Source organism: Quercus lobata, chromosome 4, assembly GCF_001633185.2.
Source record: "Quercus lobata isolate SW786 chromosome 4, ValleyOak3.0 Primary Assembly, whole genome shotgun sequence".
NCBI lineage: Eukaryota > Viridiplantae > Streptophyta > Magnoliopsida > Fagales > Fagaceae > Quercus > Quercus lobata.
This window is the reverse complement of record NC_044907.1, coordinates 9,510-26,359: the sequence shown is the minus strand read 5'-3', so window position 1 is coordinate 26,359 and position 16,850 is coordinate 9,510. Positions and strand designations below refer to the sequence as shown.

The window sequence follows — 16,850 nt, the reverse complement described above, 5'->3', positions numbered from 1 at the left end:
ATATGGAAAATTCATAAGACGTTTTGTATACGCTAAGATATTACGATTACATAATTGCATAGTAGAAAATACAAAGGAGTGGAGTGAATTAAAGAGAGAAGAACTTTGTTTCAAAAAAAGAAGAAGAGAGAACTTTTTCTAGACAAGATACAAATTCAGGCCTAAAATAAACTACTACCAAAGTAAGGTCACAAAATACAAACCAATGCCTAAAATAAGTTATTATCAAAATAAGGTCAGAGGAAGACATCATCTCAACCCAACTATTTACTCAAAGTTCGTCTTGCAAGGATTTCCTTTTGGAGTTCATGATAAAAAAGTTTTTGTGATTCGGACATGGCACTTGTATCAACCATCATAATTCTCTCATCCTCCTTAATTCTTTCAATACGAAGCCTTTCCTTTTCAATATTAATTCTTTCATTCTCCCTCAACTCTTCCAAGTGAAATTTTTCCGTTTTGATACGAAGAACTTCTTTTTCTTGTGCACACAATTCTTCAAGAAATTTCATTTTCTTTTTTAGATATTCCGCAACTTCTTTGTCAGTATCTTTTCTCTTTCAGTTGGGCTTTTCAACCTTCCTACCTATTGGTCTCCGGAAATCCATAGTGTCATCAAGCAAGACATCATCCCTCCCAGCTTGATCTTGCTCTATTGAATCCGGAGTTTGAGGTAATTCTTTTCTCAAATTTTCTCTAGGCTTATTGAGTGTCCACTTTGGTAAATTCTTCAACAAGAGCCAACAATGTTCGAATTGAAAATTGCAATTGTATATTTCTTTAAACAAGTCCTTGGCGTCAATCTAAAAAAACAAAAAGGTATTAAGCAATTGACATTTTCTTCAAACCATTGCAACATAACACAATTGATACCTTCATTTGTTCGGCAGTAGCATTTGGATTCTTTGCTTCAACTTTAGCAAACACCTCACAAAACTTACTCGTCTCCCTATTAATCACACCCCATCAACTCGTTAGGGAGACAACAGTACGCGTAGAATCCTTCTTGTGGTCGTGGAAGTATTTGGCGATTTTTGTATAAAATGGGGCTTTGTTGTTTTGGTCATTATTACCACCATGATGCACGGCATCGACGCTAGTATTAAGCCACGCCAACACAAGGAGCTTGTCTTCCTCTACGCTGAAATTGCCACCCCGTTTTGATTTCTTAGCAGGAGTGACAATTTCAGCCTCGGATGGAGAATCTTGTACAGACATTTATTATTGGATTTGGATTTGAATTTGTGGGCTACCTAAATCTAATCAAAACCAGCAAAGAGTGAATTTTTCATTAATTACGTATAGAACATATAAACATTGAAAAAAAAAAATTGGGATGAATTTGAATTAACAACAGAATTGGGGGAAAGTTTCCTACTATTCATGATAAAATGCTAGTTAAATATTATTTAAGTGATAACATAAAGACCTCATTTGAAGATTTTGCCTTAGGCCTCCGAAATGCTTGGGCCAGCCCTATATAAACTTTAATGATTTAAGCCTGTAGTTCTGATGAATTTGCCACATTTGAAGTCTAAGTTAGACAAAAACCCAATTGTACAGAAACAAAGCCAAAATATTTATTTGATATGCACTCTGATTTTAGTATTGATTTCTAGCAAGTATTACTAGTATGGATCAAATGGTTTTGGTTCATCAAGAAGCATATATTTATACTACTATATGAGACATATTTTAGTTTGGATCTATTTAATGGCATGACTAGTTACGTGTGCAAGACAGATTCTAGTACGGACTGACTAATGGCATGGCAAGACACATAATCACTAAACCGGTTACTTGTGTGGTCTTTATAGTTTTATGAAATGTTTGCAGACCTTATTGGTTAATGCATGCAGTTGAAGCTTGCAGCCATGTTCTAAAATATTGATTTTAATCTTTTCAACATTTTTCAGGTATAAGCTTCCACTGGATTAGTTACCCCTGCCTATTTTGATAGAACTTCAAGATGTTCGGATGAGATTATTAGGAGAATTCGAGTCGCTGCATCCTATGAGGACCCCAGTTAGAGTGGCAAGTTGTTTGAGACATATGATACTCAAACAGTCAAACTGATCAATTTAGAATTGCTTCATGCTGCTGGTACAATTGTTAAATTACCTACAAACTACAACTTCTATTATCTGCATTCAAAGAAAGCACAGGATTCATTGCTTTCCAAAGCAATTCTCTGGTTTTTTTTTCTTCAAATGTATTTCCTCACTCTTTCCTCCATTTATGTTGACGCTTTGAGCTCTTCTTTCGCCAAAAATATATTTCTCGGACACTTCAAAGCCTTTCAAATTTTGAAATATATTCTCCTCAGATGTTCTACTTGTCCTTCCGCTGAGACCCCGGATTTTGTGTATAATTTAAGAAGGTATAGTCTGATTAAAATAAATCTTGGATTTACAGTTTTTTTATTAGTTTGTTTTGGGCTTTAACGGGAGGGAGAAGGCGATGGGACCTAGTGACCTCTGCTTCAGGAGGCACGGTCCCCAGCCAATTGTGCTACCCTTTGGAGTCCTCAGTTAGCCTGTGACATAAGCGTCTTAACTAGTACTTAATAGGCAATAACTTTATGAGCATTACACAATTTGCATTTTGGATGCCAATATATGATAGCCATTGACTGGATAGAGAACAAGATAATTTAAGAATAAATACATATGTTGGTTTTTGTGTCTTTAATAACAAACCCCTGCACCCTCAACAGAAAGGGAAAAAAAGGGGGGTGGCATGTATAATGCAATATTTTTTCTTACACACACACGAACAGCAATCAAAATGTAATAGAAAGAATAGAAATGAAAATGAGATGCAAAGAGGGATGAAGACTTTTTAAGAAACTTGCAGCACCTATATTTTTGTTTTCTAATCAATTGTTGTTGAAAACTTGCAGCATAAACTGCAATCAAAATCTTATATAAAAAAGAATAGAAAAGAAAATGAGATGCAGAGAGGGATGAAGATGAGATGTATACCCGTTTTGTTGGAAACTTGCAGCACATATATCTTGTGAAACAATGATTAGTTAGAAAATAGAAATAGTTTTTGTATTTATAATTTATTTTCTAAATTTTCCTTTTCAGGCAATGGGAATATCTGATTGAACACCCAGATTGGAGAGAAACCTTTCCTAGAAAGCAGCCGTGAGTCTTCAAGAGGGCCACGATGGAAAATGGAAAAGGTGCTGAATTGATTACAGTATATACTATCACAAAAAGTTGTTCATAAAGGTTGCGCCAAGAAATTCACAACTGTAATCGATTCAGCACCTCATAACCTTTATGAAAAACTCCATATGAATATTTCCAGTTTGGGTTGAAATCATGGTGATTCTTCCAGGCACCTGAGAAACTTGCATGTCTTTAGTTTGAAGATGACAAAATACGGTGACAATTCTGTTTGTTGCACAAAATATAATCTGAACTCTCATCTCGTACTAGATTAAATAAATTGGTGTGCTATTTTTCTGAGGTTGCCAAACTGGATATGGAAATCATTCAGTACATTGATCTAATATGTGACTGGTATGTGACATCAAATATGGAAAATTCATAAGACGTTTTGTATAAGCTAAGATATTATGATCACATAATTGCATAGTAGAAAATGCAAAGGAGTGGAGTGAATTAAAGAGAGAAGAACTTGGTTTCAAAAAAAATATATAACTTTTTCTAGACAAAATACAAACTCAGGCCTAAAATAAACTACAGTACTACCAAAATAAGGTCACAAAATACAAACCAATGCCTAAAATAAGTCATTACCAAAGAGGAAGGCATCATCTCAACCTAACTATTTACTCAAAGTTCGTCTTGCAAGGATTTCCTTTTGGAGTTCATGATAAAAAAGTTTTTGTGATTCCGACATAGCACTTGTATCAACCATCATAATTCTCTCATCCTCCTTAATTCTTTCAATACGAAGCCTTTCCTTTTCAATATTAATTCTTTCATTCTCCCTCAACTCTTCCAAGCGAAATTTTTCCGTTTTGATACGAAGAATCTCTTTTTCTTGTGCACACGATTCTTCAAGAAATTTCATTTTCTTTTTCAGATATTCCGCAACTTCTTTGTCAGTATCTTTTCTCTTTCGGTTGGGCTTTTCAACCTTCCTACCTATTGGTCTTTGGAAATCCATAGTGTCATCAAGCAAGACATCATCCCTCCCAGCTTGATCTTGCTCTATTGAATCCGGAGTTTGAGGTAATTCTTTTCTCAAATTTTCCCTAGGCTTATTGAGTGTCCACTTTGGTAAATTCTTCAACAAGAGCCAACAATGTTCGAATTGAAAATTGCACTTGTATGTTTCTTTAAACAAGTCCTTGGCGTCAATCTAAAAAAACAAAAAAGTATTAAGCAATTGACATTTTCTTCAAACCATTGCAATATAACACAATTGATACCTTCATTTGTTCGGTGGTAGCATTTGGATTCTTTGCTTCAACTTTAGCAAACACCTCACAAAATTTACTCGTCTCCCTATTAATCACACCCCACCGACTCGTTAGGGAGACAACAGTACGCGTAGAATCCTTCTTGTGATCGTGGAAGTATTTGGCGATTTTCGTATAAAATGGGGCTTTGTTGTTTTGGTCATTATTACCACCATGATGCACGGCATCGACGCTAGTATTAAGCCACGCCAACACAAGGAGCTTGTCTTCCTCTACGCTGAAATTGCCACCCCGTTTTGATTTCTTAGCAGGAGTGACAATTTCAGCCTCGGATGGAGAATCTTGTACAGACATTTATTATTGGATTTGGATTTGGGTTTGTGGGCTACCTAAATCTAATCAAAACCAGCAAAGAGTAAATTTTTTCATTAATTACGTATAGAACATATAAACATTGAAAAAAAAAATTGGGATGAATTTGAATTAACAATAGAATTGGGGGAAAGTTTTCTACTATTCATGATAATAATGATAATAATCCATAGTTCAACTGAAACGAAGAAGAAGATGACAGAGATAAGTTTTTACCGTTGAATCGGCGAGAATGGAAGCTGAGATGAGGCAGAGAGAATCGGAGAAACCCTAGGAACCTGCTGATATGTGAAGACTAGACGGTGAGAAAAAATGATTTACCTGTTCCTGTTGTATTTATCTATAAATAAGGGGGATTTTAATTACCTTTTTACCCTTAAGGGCTTAGAGCATTGCGCCCCTATTGTAAATTTATAGGATCATAACCATAAAAGTTTGCGTTATCTGATTTGTAATTGTAAAAATATTTATGCTATGTTTGTTTAAGCAAAAATATTTTATAGAAAATTAGTCATTGACTAAAAAGTATTTTTTATAAAATTATCTCATTTTTATATATTTGGTAATTATCTTAAATAAGTTAAAAAATAATCTTCTAATTTTCTTTATTTAGCTTGCTATGAGATAGAATTGTTTTTCAAAAAAAATTTAATGGAAACAATCTCTAAAAATAAACCATACTTTTTTTGTTAACCAAAGATAATTTTTTTTTAACTTATTTTTTTTATACTATCAAACACTGGAAAACATGAAAAATTATCTTTGTAGAAGGTTTTCCATTGAAACAAATAGAGCATTAAAGTGCTACAGTACTATTTTATAAATAAGATGATTTTGTAGCAAGATGATATTTTAAAAAAATAATATTTTATGGACAAAGTTTAGCTACAATTTTTTTTTTTTTTTTAAACAGAAGTTTAGCTACAAAATTGGTTGTAGCATTACCTTATTCAATATATTTTTATTTGAGGTGAATTTTGACAAATCCACCATTAGATTACATATTTTTTTTATAACCTCCATGCTTGCAAAATTTCTAAAAAATTAAAAATTAATAGCTATATCATCAATAAATTGTTTAAATTGCAAGTTTTTGTAGTAAGCTTATAGATTATATAGTAAATAATATCTAATTGATCCAAAATTTGACACGTGTGTTAGATTTTCAAAATATGTAGTAATGTTTATTTTATTAATGTCATAGTCTAATGTTATAACTAATTTTGTAGCTAAACTTTCTCCATATGTGTGTCTATGGAGAATGAGATGATAGAGGGCACTATTCATCTCAAATTCCATCAATCACCACCACTATATATCCAGTGCCGGCTCAATGAGTGAGCTAAATAGGCAACCGCCTTAGGCCCCCAATGAAAAAAGCCCCTAAATTTTTATCAATAGAGATATTTCTATACCAATAGAAGTATTAATTAAGCCCTAAATATTCACCAAAAAATAAAAAAGTAGTTGTTTTTTATGAAAGAAAAACTATTTAAAGAAAATATTTTCATTAAATGGGTCAATCGTTTAATCTCTCACACATAAATGTTAAAAGAACTCATTAATCTTACACTAGTAAATAAATTTATACTCAAATTCTATTTAGAAATATCAAATATATAACTTCATTAAAATTTTCAATCGTAATTTTTTAGTATTTGGTTACTTCATTCAATGAATAGTGTTTATTTTAGATGTATAGTCATTGAATAATGTGATGGGTTCGTTTTAATTTGTAATTTTTTTTCTAAAAAAATAGATTTTAAATGAAAAAAAAAAAACAAAAGTTAAATAAATATTCTATTAATATTCAAAATATAAGAATAGACCTCACTTGAAGTTGTCGCCTTAAGCCCCACAATACCTTGAGCCGGCCCTGTATATATCTTGTTCTTGGCTACTCCTTTTCTTAGCTTAACTATTTTCTTTAGATACTTCACCTTTCAAGGGGTTTAGTACTTTAGTTAACAAGATAAAGCACCTATCTCACAGATGTCCAAGAAGTCAAAATCATCTGGAACTCCTTGCTTCCCCCGTTAACTCTCAATGTTCTCACTTGTATGAGTTCAAAGCCAAAATAAGTCCTTGAAAGTCCTAGTGGGTGTGGATATATAATAATATTCCATGTTGCATGTTCTCTTCATTTGTTTGACCATACCAAATCATTTGTATAGAAGGCATATTAATTGTATGATTAATTTTTTCCTCTCTCCTTCTTGGGGTGCCTGCCAAACGCAGAACTAGAGGCTAAGGATATCAGATCATCGTTTCACTGTTACTGCTAGAAGTTAGTAATAAATTATTGGTTAATTTCCATTTGTTTTGGCATAAAAAGTAAAATATTTTCTTAAAGGAAATGTGTTCGATAGATTTTTTTTTTTTTTTTTTAATGAAAATAACTTATTTCTTCTTATTTGGTCAAGACTTTAAATGATGATTGTATAATGTTTGGTTACATTGTAAAATTTTCACATTAAATCCAGAAAAATTGCTAAAAACAAAAAAGTGATTATGGGAAGAGGCAGAGATATATAGTGAATGCGGGAAGGAGGAAGGAGAAAGGTAAGATGAGTGTAACATTATAGAGGAGTGGTATGCAAAAGGTAATGAGGTAAATTGAGGTTGAGGGAACTGTGGAAGAAGAAGGCGCTGATGTTAAACATAGAGGGAAAAGAGTGGGAAAATGGTGGTGGCAGCATGGAAAACCAAAGGACTTAAAAGAGGGAGTGTTAAGTGTATGTTATATCAAATATGAACTAGTTATTATGGTGCTTGCGTCATTTATATTAATGTTACAACTAATAACACCAAGAAGAGAGCTAGGGGGCAAGAAGAGGAGCAGCGGTGGAAGAAGGAGGTGTTGATGTCAACATGGAGGAATAGAAGTGGGAAGGTGTGAATCAAAGGAGGCACAAGCTTTGGTTCGTAAATGGTTCATGAATTGTCCCATTTTAAGTTGTTAGAAAAAAAAATGTGAAATTAATTATCTTTCTAACACTTCTCTTCTTCAACAAAATAATAACAATAATAATAAAAAAATAATAATAATAGAAAATAACATGTATCAAACTCTTAGTAAATGAAGCTAAGATGTGAGATTTTTAACTTTTCCCAAACTCCCCCATAATAAATAGAGCACAACATGTGAGACATTTAACTATTTAAATGGGAGGGTAGAGACTAGGTTTAAACTTAGGATCACTTGCTTTGTAACATGATAAATTACCAATTGTTTAAAAAGCTCAAGTTATTAGGAAATGATAAATACAATTATCTTACCATTATTCTAAAATTATTGGAAAATATAATTCATTATAATATTGTATGTCAAAAGTCTTGTAACTCAATTGGTTAGTACCTCTTGATATGTTCATGACTTTTAGGGTTCGAATTTGTTTCTCATTGTAACTATTAAATTAATAAATAAATAGATTAATTTCTACAAAAGAAAAAATCATGATATTGAAGTATTTAATATTCAACTCAAATCAAATTACCTTTGAATTGTGTATGTAATATCCATTATGAATTTGGATTCTATTTAGGCTCTTATTGTGTTGAAGTAGACCATAAGGCCAAACCACATAAACTTCCTCATTTTTTTTTTCTCTTTTCTATATCACTTTACCACAAATTTACAGAATTTTCCATTAAACATGAAATATTATATGTTGACTAACCAATTTTTTTTTTTACTGCACTTAACATTAAAAACAAATAAAAACAAAAACATTATTTTAAAATTCTTTATAAGTTGGGGATTCGATTTGAAACTAATGAAAAAAAAAAAACTATAAAGTTTAATTTATAATAACTTAATTTTTTATAAACATATGGTTTAATTTAAAATATATAAATTATATATAGAGATTCAAAAGTAATTAAAAAAAAAAGAACCGTTGGGCCTTATGGTCTCAATAGTCCTAAACCCCAATAAAGCCCATAGGCCTAACCTAGCGAGAACCGCCTATTGACTCAGCCACAAAACAAACGTCATTCACGGCACACCGTCTGTGTCTCTGTTTCTGTCTCTGTCTCTCACAGACACACAGTCTCAGCCTAGTACTTCTTCTCATCAAAACGAAGAGGAACAAGCTGTGCGTGCATTGCAAGTCAAGCCAAGCCAACATTCCTCCCTCTCTGTCACCGACTCACCGTAACTCACTCTCACTGACTTGGGTTCATTCTCCAATTGGGTTGGGTTGTATGATGTTTCTGTTACATATTGTTTTTGGTTTAATAAAAATTGCTCTGCTCTCTCTGTCTCACACTCACTTCCTCTCTGCTCAAAACAAACCATTTCTCTGTATGCCAATACTAAAACCCATTCTTATATATTTGATTTTTTTTTTCATCTTTGTTTTGTGTGTTTTCCAAATATGCAGATATTCATGGGTGTCATTGATATCTACAACGCCTCTTCTCTGTGCTTGACCAAACCCAACAATGGTTTTCAAAATTTTGTAGTGCCTCAATCTCAATCGCACAGACCCAGTTGCTTGATTCAAGGAAACGGCAGGAGGGTCGTTGCTATGGCTTCCACTGTTCCTTCTTCGATAGAACATATCAATGAGGTTCAACAGAGCTTGACTGGTGATTCCTTTATTCGACCCCATTTGAGGAAATTGTCTCCTTATCAACCCATTTTGCCTTTTGAGGTATTTTTCTCAGTAACCCTTTAATGCTTTTTTGGTCTGCTTTTGCTCATTTGGTTGATTTTTTTATGACAAAGATTAAGTCTTTTGAGATTGTGGATGATTTTTGGCTGTGGCAGTAGTTTGTTATGTATTTTTAACACAATCTTATTTAGGAGAGTAATAACAAAACAAAATCAAGTTCTTTTTATTATAAATCAATTGTTACAAGAAGTTGGGGATTAAAACCCTGGTTCTCCTCATCAAGGAGACTAGAGAATGCCATTGAACTACAAGGCTCTTGGCAATAACAAAACCAAGTTAATTAGTATTCGGCAGTGTTGGCGAGCAGGGGGAATGATGTTTGAGGATTTCGATCTTCTTCTGCCTATACTATGCTAATGGTGTAACTAAAGTGGGCCAAGTAACAAACTTATAAAAGTGTTGTTAGGGACTACCTCTAAAGCCAAAAGAAACCAATTTAAGGGTCATCTACCTTGTGTCACACAACATAAAGACTATGCTAACTAAGGTGGTTTTCTTAAACACAATGATTAGTGATGGTTGACCTTCATAAGGCTTTACTGGATACTCCAACCTCATCAGGTATTCTCACTCACCTAGTTTCAGCAAATAATGAAATTTGAATGAGGTAGTCCACCTTAATAAAAAAGCCCTTGCACTATGACCCAATATGGCTATATATCTGTTCAAAATCACTACCAGCTTGAAATATTATCATGATTGTTGATTTCTTAAAGAAAAATTGCAGCTATATTATCTATTTAATATATAAGTGGTGTTTGTATACTAATCAAAAAGCTAAAAACAAGGAAATAAAATTTCATAGAGAATGGTGTTTGTTTCTCTTTATGATTGGGTTGATTTTTTAAGTTAAATGAGATGTTTTTCACTTTTGGTTTTATATGGTTAAGGCCCCCAGTTACAATGTCACTTGAGTGGAAATCCATGTTCATTCATAATCTGATATCCAGATTAATGAATGGTGTTTTTTGGTACAGGTTTTATCAGCCCGTCTTGGAAGGAAGCCTGAAGATATCATCAAATTAGATGCGAATGAAAACCCTTATGGTCCTCCTCCAGAGGCAAGTTGTATGTGACATTATACTTTTGTTTTGTGACTTTGGTTTTGTTGAAGATCCTAAAGATATGTTTATTCAGTGTTTACAAGATTTGAAGACAAAGAAGAGTCTGTCACTGTCTTTATTGCAGGCACCATACTGAGTGTCAATACCCCTTTCTTCCTAAGTAGAAATTCAGATTGTTTGTAGGTTTTTGAAGCTTTGGGCTCAATGAAGTTCCCATATGTCTATCCAGACCCTGAAAGCCGTCGCTTGCGTGCTGCCCTTGCAGAAGATTCAGGGCTTGAATCTGATTATATTCTTGCAGGATGTGGTGCAGATGAGCTCATTGATTTAATTATGCGGTTAGAAATTGAAATTTTGTATTTATATAATTTTCCAAATTATAATGCCCTTAAGTATCTAATTATCTGCCTAAACTCAACAGTCAAAAGTTCCTAATCTTGTGTAGATTTTGTTGTTGATGAATATATGCTGCAGTTGTGTGCTTGAACCTGGTGATAAGATTGTGGACTGCCCTCCGACCTTTACAATGTATGAGTTTGATGCTGCAGTTAATGGGGCACTTGTTATAAAAGGTAAAGATAAGATATCTGCTTTCTTTTAGTCTCTTTCACCATGTTGGAGTTTCTAATATTTTATTGGTTTCATTAATAAAAATTCTTTATGTTTGGTCCCTAAACATCCTTCATTTCTCTGCTTGCTTTTCTTTTCATTTGACTGTTGCATCATATGTGCATAACGTGCATAACCTCCTGCAATTTCATGTTTTTCTGCAGTCTCCAGAAAGGCAGACTTTAGCTTGAATGTTGAACAAATAACAGATGTTATTGAACAAGAAAAACCCAAATGTATATTTTTAACATCTCCTAACAATCCAGATGGGAGGTAATTCTCAATTGTTTCTTTTCTTCTTGTATATTTGACACAATTAGTTTACTTGATTGACTTGAGGTCTCCAGCATGTCCTTACACAAAGCTTTCTTCTATTGTAGACTTACAAAACTAGTTAGTCTGAATTTAGGCTTTGATCCATTTAAGAGATGTTTATAGTATGGTTTGGGAGATTCAATGTATTCCTTTAACATGTGTGTTAATATTGGTGTATGATGCAGATATGTCCATTTTTAGACAGAATAAAGGATTTTTTTTATATCTCTCAAGGGTTATTAACTGAATATGCTCAGATTGTGTTGGTGCTAGACTAGAATTTAAGGTGTGTTCTATTAATTACTTGTAGAATGAAATTCTAAGGAGATCTGATTGTAGAATACATAAGGGCCTGGATGACGAGAAAGAATGTTAATAGAGGTGTCCTCTACTTGTGCGATCTGACTTTCAGGCTTTGAACTCAGTCTTTAGTTTAGTGTGGTTATGCTGTTCTGTTGTAATGAGTCTGTAGACTATATTTAAAAATAAAATGTTTGAACTTTATGCATAATTTCTAGTCATGTAATTTTGTCGTGACATATTATGTTTCCATGCTACTTACTATATGCAGTGTAATTGATGATGAAGATCTCTTGAGAATCCTTAAGCTTCCCATATTAGTGGTGCTAGATGAAGCATACATTGAGTTTTCAGGGATAGAATCCAAGATGAAATGGGTGAAGAAACACGAGAATCTAATTGTTCTTCGGACATTTAGCAAAAGAGCTGGTATATATATATTTTAATGCCTTTTCTTTAGAGTCAATTATTTTGGAACTTGCTTGTCACCCCAAATTATTCTGTTGTGGTAGCATCAATCTTGTTATTGAATTGCTAATACAAGATTTATTACCATCTGTGGTGTGAATTATTAGACTTTCTTAAATTGATTTGAATTATCTGTTATATGCTGTAGGTCTCAAAGAATAAAATAAGAGTTCTAGACCCCATACACACAAAAAGGAGGGTGGGTTGGGGAATAGAAAGATTACAACTATAGGTTGGCAGGGAATGAGAGGAGAAACTCAAAGTTCCCCGACAGAAATAAAATAAAATTAAGTCCCTAAAGTTGTATCAAGTTCATTGACATGCTAGAGATTTGTTTTGCTGTTTCTTAGCACTAAGATCGAAACTTGTGTTCCTGCAGTGAGGGCTTTTTACCTTTTCTTTGTTAGGGTAAATTGCAAATTACACCCCTAAAGTTTGGGAGTGTTTGGATTTTACACCCTGAAGTTTTAGAATTTGGATTTTACCTCTTGAAGTCCCAGTGTTTGGATTTTAGACTTTGACGTTTCAAAATTTAGATTTTATTCCATAAATTTTAGGGTTGTTTGGATTTTACTCCCTAAAATTTTGGGGTGTTTGGATTTTATACCTTAAAGTTTGAATTTGGAGTGTAAAAATCCAAACACACCTAAATTTTAGGGGGTAAAATCCAAATTCTAAAACGTCAATGTGTAAAATCCAAATACTCCCAAACTTCAAGAGATAAAATCCAAATTTTGAAATTTCAGGATGTAAAATCCAAACACATCCAAACTCTAGGGGTGTAATTTGCAATTTACCCTCCTTGTTATTAATAAGTTGTGCTTGGAATCTAAGAACCCAAAGCAAAACCTAGAATGAAGGATATTTTATTTCTTAGAGAACATACCTGTTGTTATAACAGATGCTTGAAATGGTAAGCTAATCACTATGGAAAAGTATATTTGCATATTTAAAACCACACAGTTTTAGTTGCTTTCTTCAGTTTTACAGTTTGTTTAATAATACTCTTATTACCTATCAAAAAAAAAATAAACATACAGTTTTAGACCATGATCGTGAATACTGTTGTACCATTTGCCTATTTAACTAAAAAGGGTCATACATAGTGCACAAGACTCCGGCTTCTTTGGGGTTTGGGAGAGGTGGTTAGTAGGAAGCTTACCCTCAATTTGCCTACATACTGGTTTTGTTTAATCGAAGAATATATATATTTGTTTTGCAAATGCCCAAAGCCACCAAAACTAGCTGTAATGACTACATGTGCAGACACCAAAATTGACCTATTAAAGATATTTAATTTTGTTGGACTTGGTTGATTGTGATTGATGTTGATTCACATAGATTGATGCTATAAAAGAGATTGGATTGCTATTTTAGTTTCATTTTTCTGTTTTCATCTCTTTGTGTTTATTCTAAGCAAATCCTATTTGCTGATTCCTATGTTTATCCTTTCTTTTTCGGTTATGTTAGTTTTCCCCAATCTCCCTTCCCTTTTTATTTCCCGAACACATGTTCCCGACTTCATTGTCCTGTTTTGGTATTAGAATAAACCTTGATCTAGTTTTCTAACAAAACCATGGAAGCTGTCACAACTGCCACCCTCCCCAAAAAAGATAGTCCTTAACAAGAATCCAATAATCACATAATCTGAGACACCCACCATCCAACCATCGTGAACACGTGATCCAAGATCACCCCTCCATCACCACCTATAGCCAAGCTCAAAATCAGTTGATTGACCCACCCCCAAAGAGCTCAAATTCCCTAAAACCTATGCTTTTCAACTGCTAAATATAATGCATCAACTTTGATTCATCTCATACGAAAATCCTATCAACCACCATCGCTGATGTTTACCTTCTGCCAAAATCCCTCCTAAAAATGAAAACCTCCCATCACAACAAAGACCAAGCCACTTGTGACAACCATCAAAAAGCCTCAAATACAAACCCCTGCTGTCCAAGCATTGCTTATATCCTTGCAAATGTAACAAGGCCCAATCACTGCACAATCAAATGCAAGTATACCGTCTTTGCTGTTGGGTCCCCTAGTACTTCCCACAGTCTGTCGTAAGCTCCATGTCAACTGGCAAATCCATCGGCCTTATGATTGTGCTGCTGATAGCAAACACAATCCATAGATTACAGCCTCCATTTTACTCAGTCTAGTACTACTGCATTTCCAAGCCACCTATGGCTTCAAACGTAGCTCATGAGCCCTCCATGCATTGGCGATTAAACTTTCCGGGTCCCAATGTGCTGCCACTGTCACTTCTGGTATCTGTAATTTGGTCTCGTTATATAATGGAAAAGGAAAGGGTGTTTAAAAAAAAAAAAAAAAATCCCTTTTCAATATTGTGAGTGTTATCTAGATGTCCTAAACTCATTTATCTATTGACTAACAGGCACCTTGTAATGTACCATAATTATGAAGTAGGTTTTGTCCTTGAAATATTAATTCCTATGCTTTTTAGTTGATAATCAATTTAACTCCCTGTATTTACTGGTTTGGGTTCAATACGGGAGGTTACATTTTACAAATGTTTATTATACCATTGTGATTCTTCATATTTATTTTATTTTTAATTTAATTTTTTATATTTACTTTGAAAATATTTTACCTTCTCTTCTTGATGTGAAATGTTCAGAATCTTAAATTGCAAATGAACAACTGGTGCAGGTTTAGCTGGACTTCGTGTGGGATATGGAGCATTTCCTTTGAGTATCATCGAGTATCTTTGGAGAGCAAAGCAACCTTATAATGTTTCAGTTGCTGCTGAAATATCTGCTTGTGCAGCTTTGCAAAATCCCACATATCTTGAGGTTAATTCTTGTCCTATTGGGATTGTCCATATTTATACTAATAAGTTATGTTTAGGCATGATAAAATCAGTATTACTTCCATTCAATGCCATATCTGATATGAATCAACAATCTCTTAACAGAAAGTGAAAAATACGTTGGTACAAGAAAGGGATAGGCTATATAATCTTCTTAAGGAAGTGCCATTTCTCAATCCATATCCAAGCTATTCTAACTTCATTCTTTGTGAGGTTGCATCTGGAATGGATGCTAAGGTGTTGAAGGTATGCAGTTTTCTCACTTACAAAATGAATTTACACTGCTAGATGACTATGTGTTTGTGTGTATAGTCTTTCTTATCTATAGTTTTGCATACGATTTTTTGGTTTAGTTGTCAAGATAATGCTCTCTCTCTCTCTCTCTATTTAGGTTGCAATTAATTTAGGATGAAGTCACTTTAAGTGCCTGATGTTGCTATTTAGGTTGCAAATTAATTTAGGATGAAGTGCTCTAATCGGAATTATGAGTTGACTTCATAGGAACTGGGTAGGAAAATGGACTGAAATGTTGATTATGGACTTGTTCCTAAAAAGCTGTCAACAAAATTTATTGTTTTATCATTCTCCCAATAAAATATTTCTAAAAATAGTTCCTAAACCAATGCCCTAAGAACATTGGTAAACATTTCCCAAGATATTATTGGGTTTGAGTCAAGATGGTTGGGAGTTGGAGTAGGAACATGGATTTAAAGTTTTAAACATGGCTAATAAATTAAATAAGTTTTGACCAACATTTTTTTGGTGTGTGTGTATATATATATATTTATACACATTACCGGTATTCTCGAAAACGGTATGCTGGTATGTTTCGGTACCAAAATATCCCGTTCCAGTGACTAAACCAAAATGGCTTCCAAAACGGAATTCATAAAGCATTGAACCAGCTATCCAGTCTTCTTTATTTGTTCTTGTTCTTTCCTTTTAAAGCTTTTCTACATGTTACTTACTGCTCATTTTGCTTTAGAACTGTTACACTGTCACTAAAAAAAAGAAGAAGGAATTATGCTGATAACCTTATTTTGGTACAGGAGGACCTTGCAAAAATGGGTGTAATGATCCGCCACTACAACAACAAAGAATTGAGGGGTTATGTTCGTGTATCTGTTGGGAAGCCTGAACACACAGATGTCTTGATGGATTGCCTTAGACGCCTGTCTTGATTCTTTGCCTGTGCAGGGGCATCATTTTAGGGAGCAGAATTTGATTTGAAAGGTCAAAATTGAAATTGTATTTTTATTCTGCTTTGAACTGTATCATAAAATCGTGCAATATTTAGTTTGTGGTTGTGGAGCACGAATGATATTTTGGTCAGTTTGATACCTTTTGTTGTGGAAAATGGGTTATAGATTTGTGCTCTTCTCTAGATTGTACTCTAGTTATGGTTAAACTTTCTTTGATAGATAACGAGATAGATGCTCAATTCTTTATAGATTTGTAGTCCATAGTGCTTCCTTAACCTTGCTGTGCAATTGGGTGGTATGTAAACGTTTTATAAAACATTGCTAGCAGCTCTTATGTTGTGATACCCTGTTTACTGTGTGATCTTGAATTTTGAAAGCATGTGAATTTAAATCTTGTCCTACAGCAGGTGCGTATACCAAGTTAATAAGGATTTATGAGGGAATACAAGAAGGTCTAATCATCCTTTCAGGGTTTCACGTAGACAACCAACAATATGAACAAACTAAAGTGCACACACAAAAGAACAGTGAATAACCAATGTAAATGTAATTCTTTTCGTTTCCTCAAAATTTTCTGGCATTTCTCATCACTCCAGTTAT

At 33.6% G+C, this 16,850-nt stretch overlaps 2 protein-coding genes across 4 annotated transcripts; one reads left to right on the top strand and one right to left on the bottom strand.

Moving 5' to 3' along the window:
* Positions 1-3: 3 nt before the first annotated feature.
* On the bottom strand, positions 4-5,099 carry LOC115987782 (glutathione S-transferase T3-like). Its single transcript, XM_031111381.1, has 4 exons — positions 4,991-5,099; positions 4,412-4,797; positions 3,829-4,341; positions 4-290 (listed from the first exon to the last, which is right to left on the bottom strand). Exons 2-4 carry the CDS (start codon positions 4,754-4,756, stop codon positions 264-266), a joined length of 885 nt encoding a protein of 294 aa, XP_030967241.1. The 5' UTR covers positions 4,757-4,797; positions 4,991-5,099; the 3' UTR covers positions 4-263.
* Positions 5,100-8,772: 3,673 nt separating this feature from the next.
* LOC115983960 (histidinol-phosphate aminotransferase, chloroplastic-like) lies at positions 8,773-16,577 on the top strand. Of its 3 annotated transcripts, none has more exons than XM_031106818.1 (10): positions 8,773-8,930; positions 9,160-9,432; positions 10,431-10,514; positions 10,701-10,855; positions 10,992-11,089; positions 11,291-11,399; positions 12,013-12,170; positions 14,889-15,031; positions 15,154-15,294; positions 16,098-16,577. In XM_031106818.1, the coding sequence occupies exons 2-10, from the start codon at positions 9,166-9,168 to the stop codon at positions 16,227-16,229; spliced, it is 1,287 nt and encodes a 428-aa protein (XP_030962678.1). In that variant the 5' UTR covers positions 8,773-8,930; positions 9,160-9,165; the 3' UTR covers positions 16,230-16,577. The 3 variants fall into 3 exon arrangements, with proteins under 3 accessions (XP_030962678.1, XP_030962679.1, XP_030962677.1); XM_031106819.1 differs by lacking the exon at positions 8,773-8,930 and adding an exon at positions 8,978-9,080; XM_031106817.1 differs by lacking the exon at positions 8,773-8,930 and having other exon boundaries at positions 9,154-9,432.
* The last annotated feature ends 273 nt before the right edge of the window (positions 16,578-16,850 follow it).

Coding starts and splice junctions, on each gene's coding strand:
- LOC115983960 (XM_031106817.1), top strand. CDS start 9,154: ATGCAGATATTCATGGGTGTCATTGATATCTACAACGCCTCTTCTCTG. Junction 11,400..12,012: donor CCTAACAATCCAGATGGGAG/GTAATTCTCAAT, acceptor TACTATATGCAG/TGTAATTGATGATGAAGATC. Junction 12,171..14,888: donor GACATTTAGCAAAAGAGCTG/GTATATATATAT, acceptor CAACTGGTGCAG/GTTTAGCTGGACTTCGTGTG.
- LOC115987782 (XM_031111381.1), bottom strand. CDS start 4,756: ATGTCTGTACAAGATTCTCCATCCGAGGCTGAAATTGTCACTCCTGCT. Junction 4,342..4,411: donor CTACCACCGAACAAATGAAG/GTATCAATTGTG, acceptor TTGTTTTTTTAG/ATTGACGCCAAGGACTTGTT. Junction 291..3,828: donor ATGAACTCCAAAAGGAAATC/CTTGCAAGACGA, acceptor CAAAAGGAAATC/CTTGCAAGACGAACTTTGAG.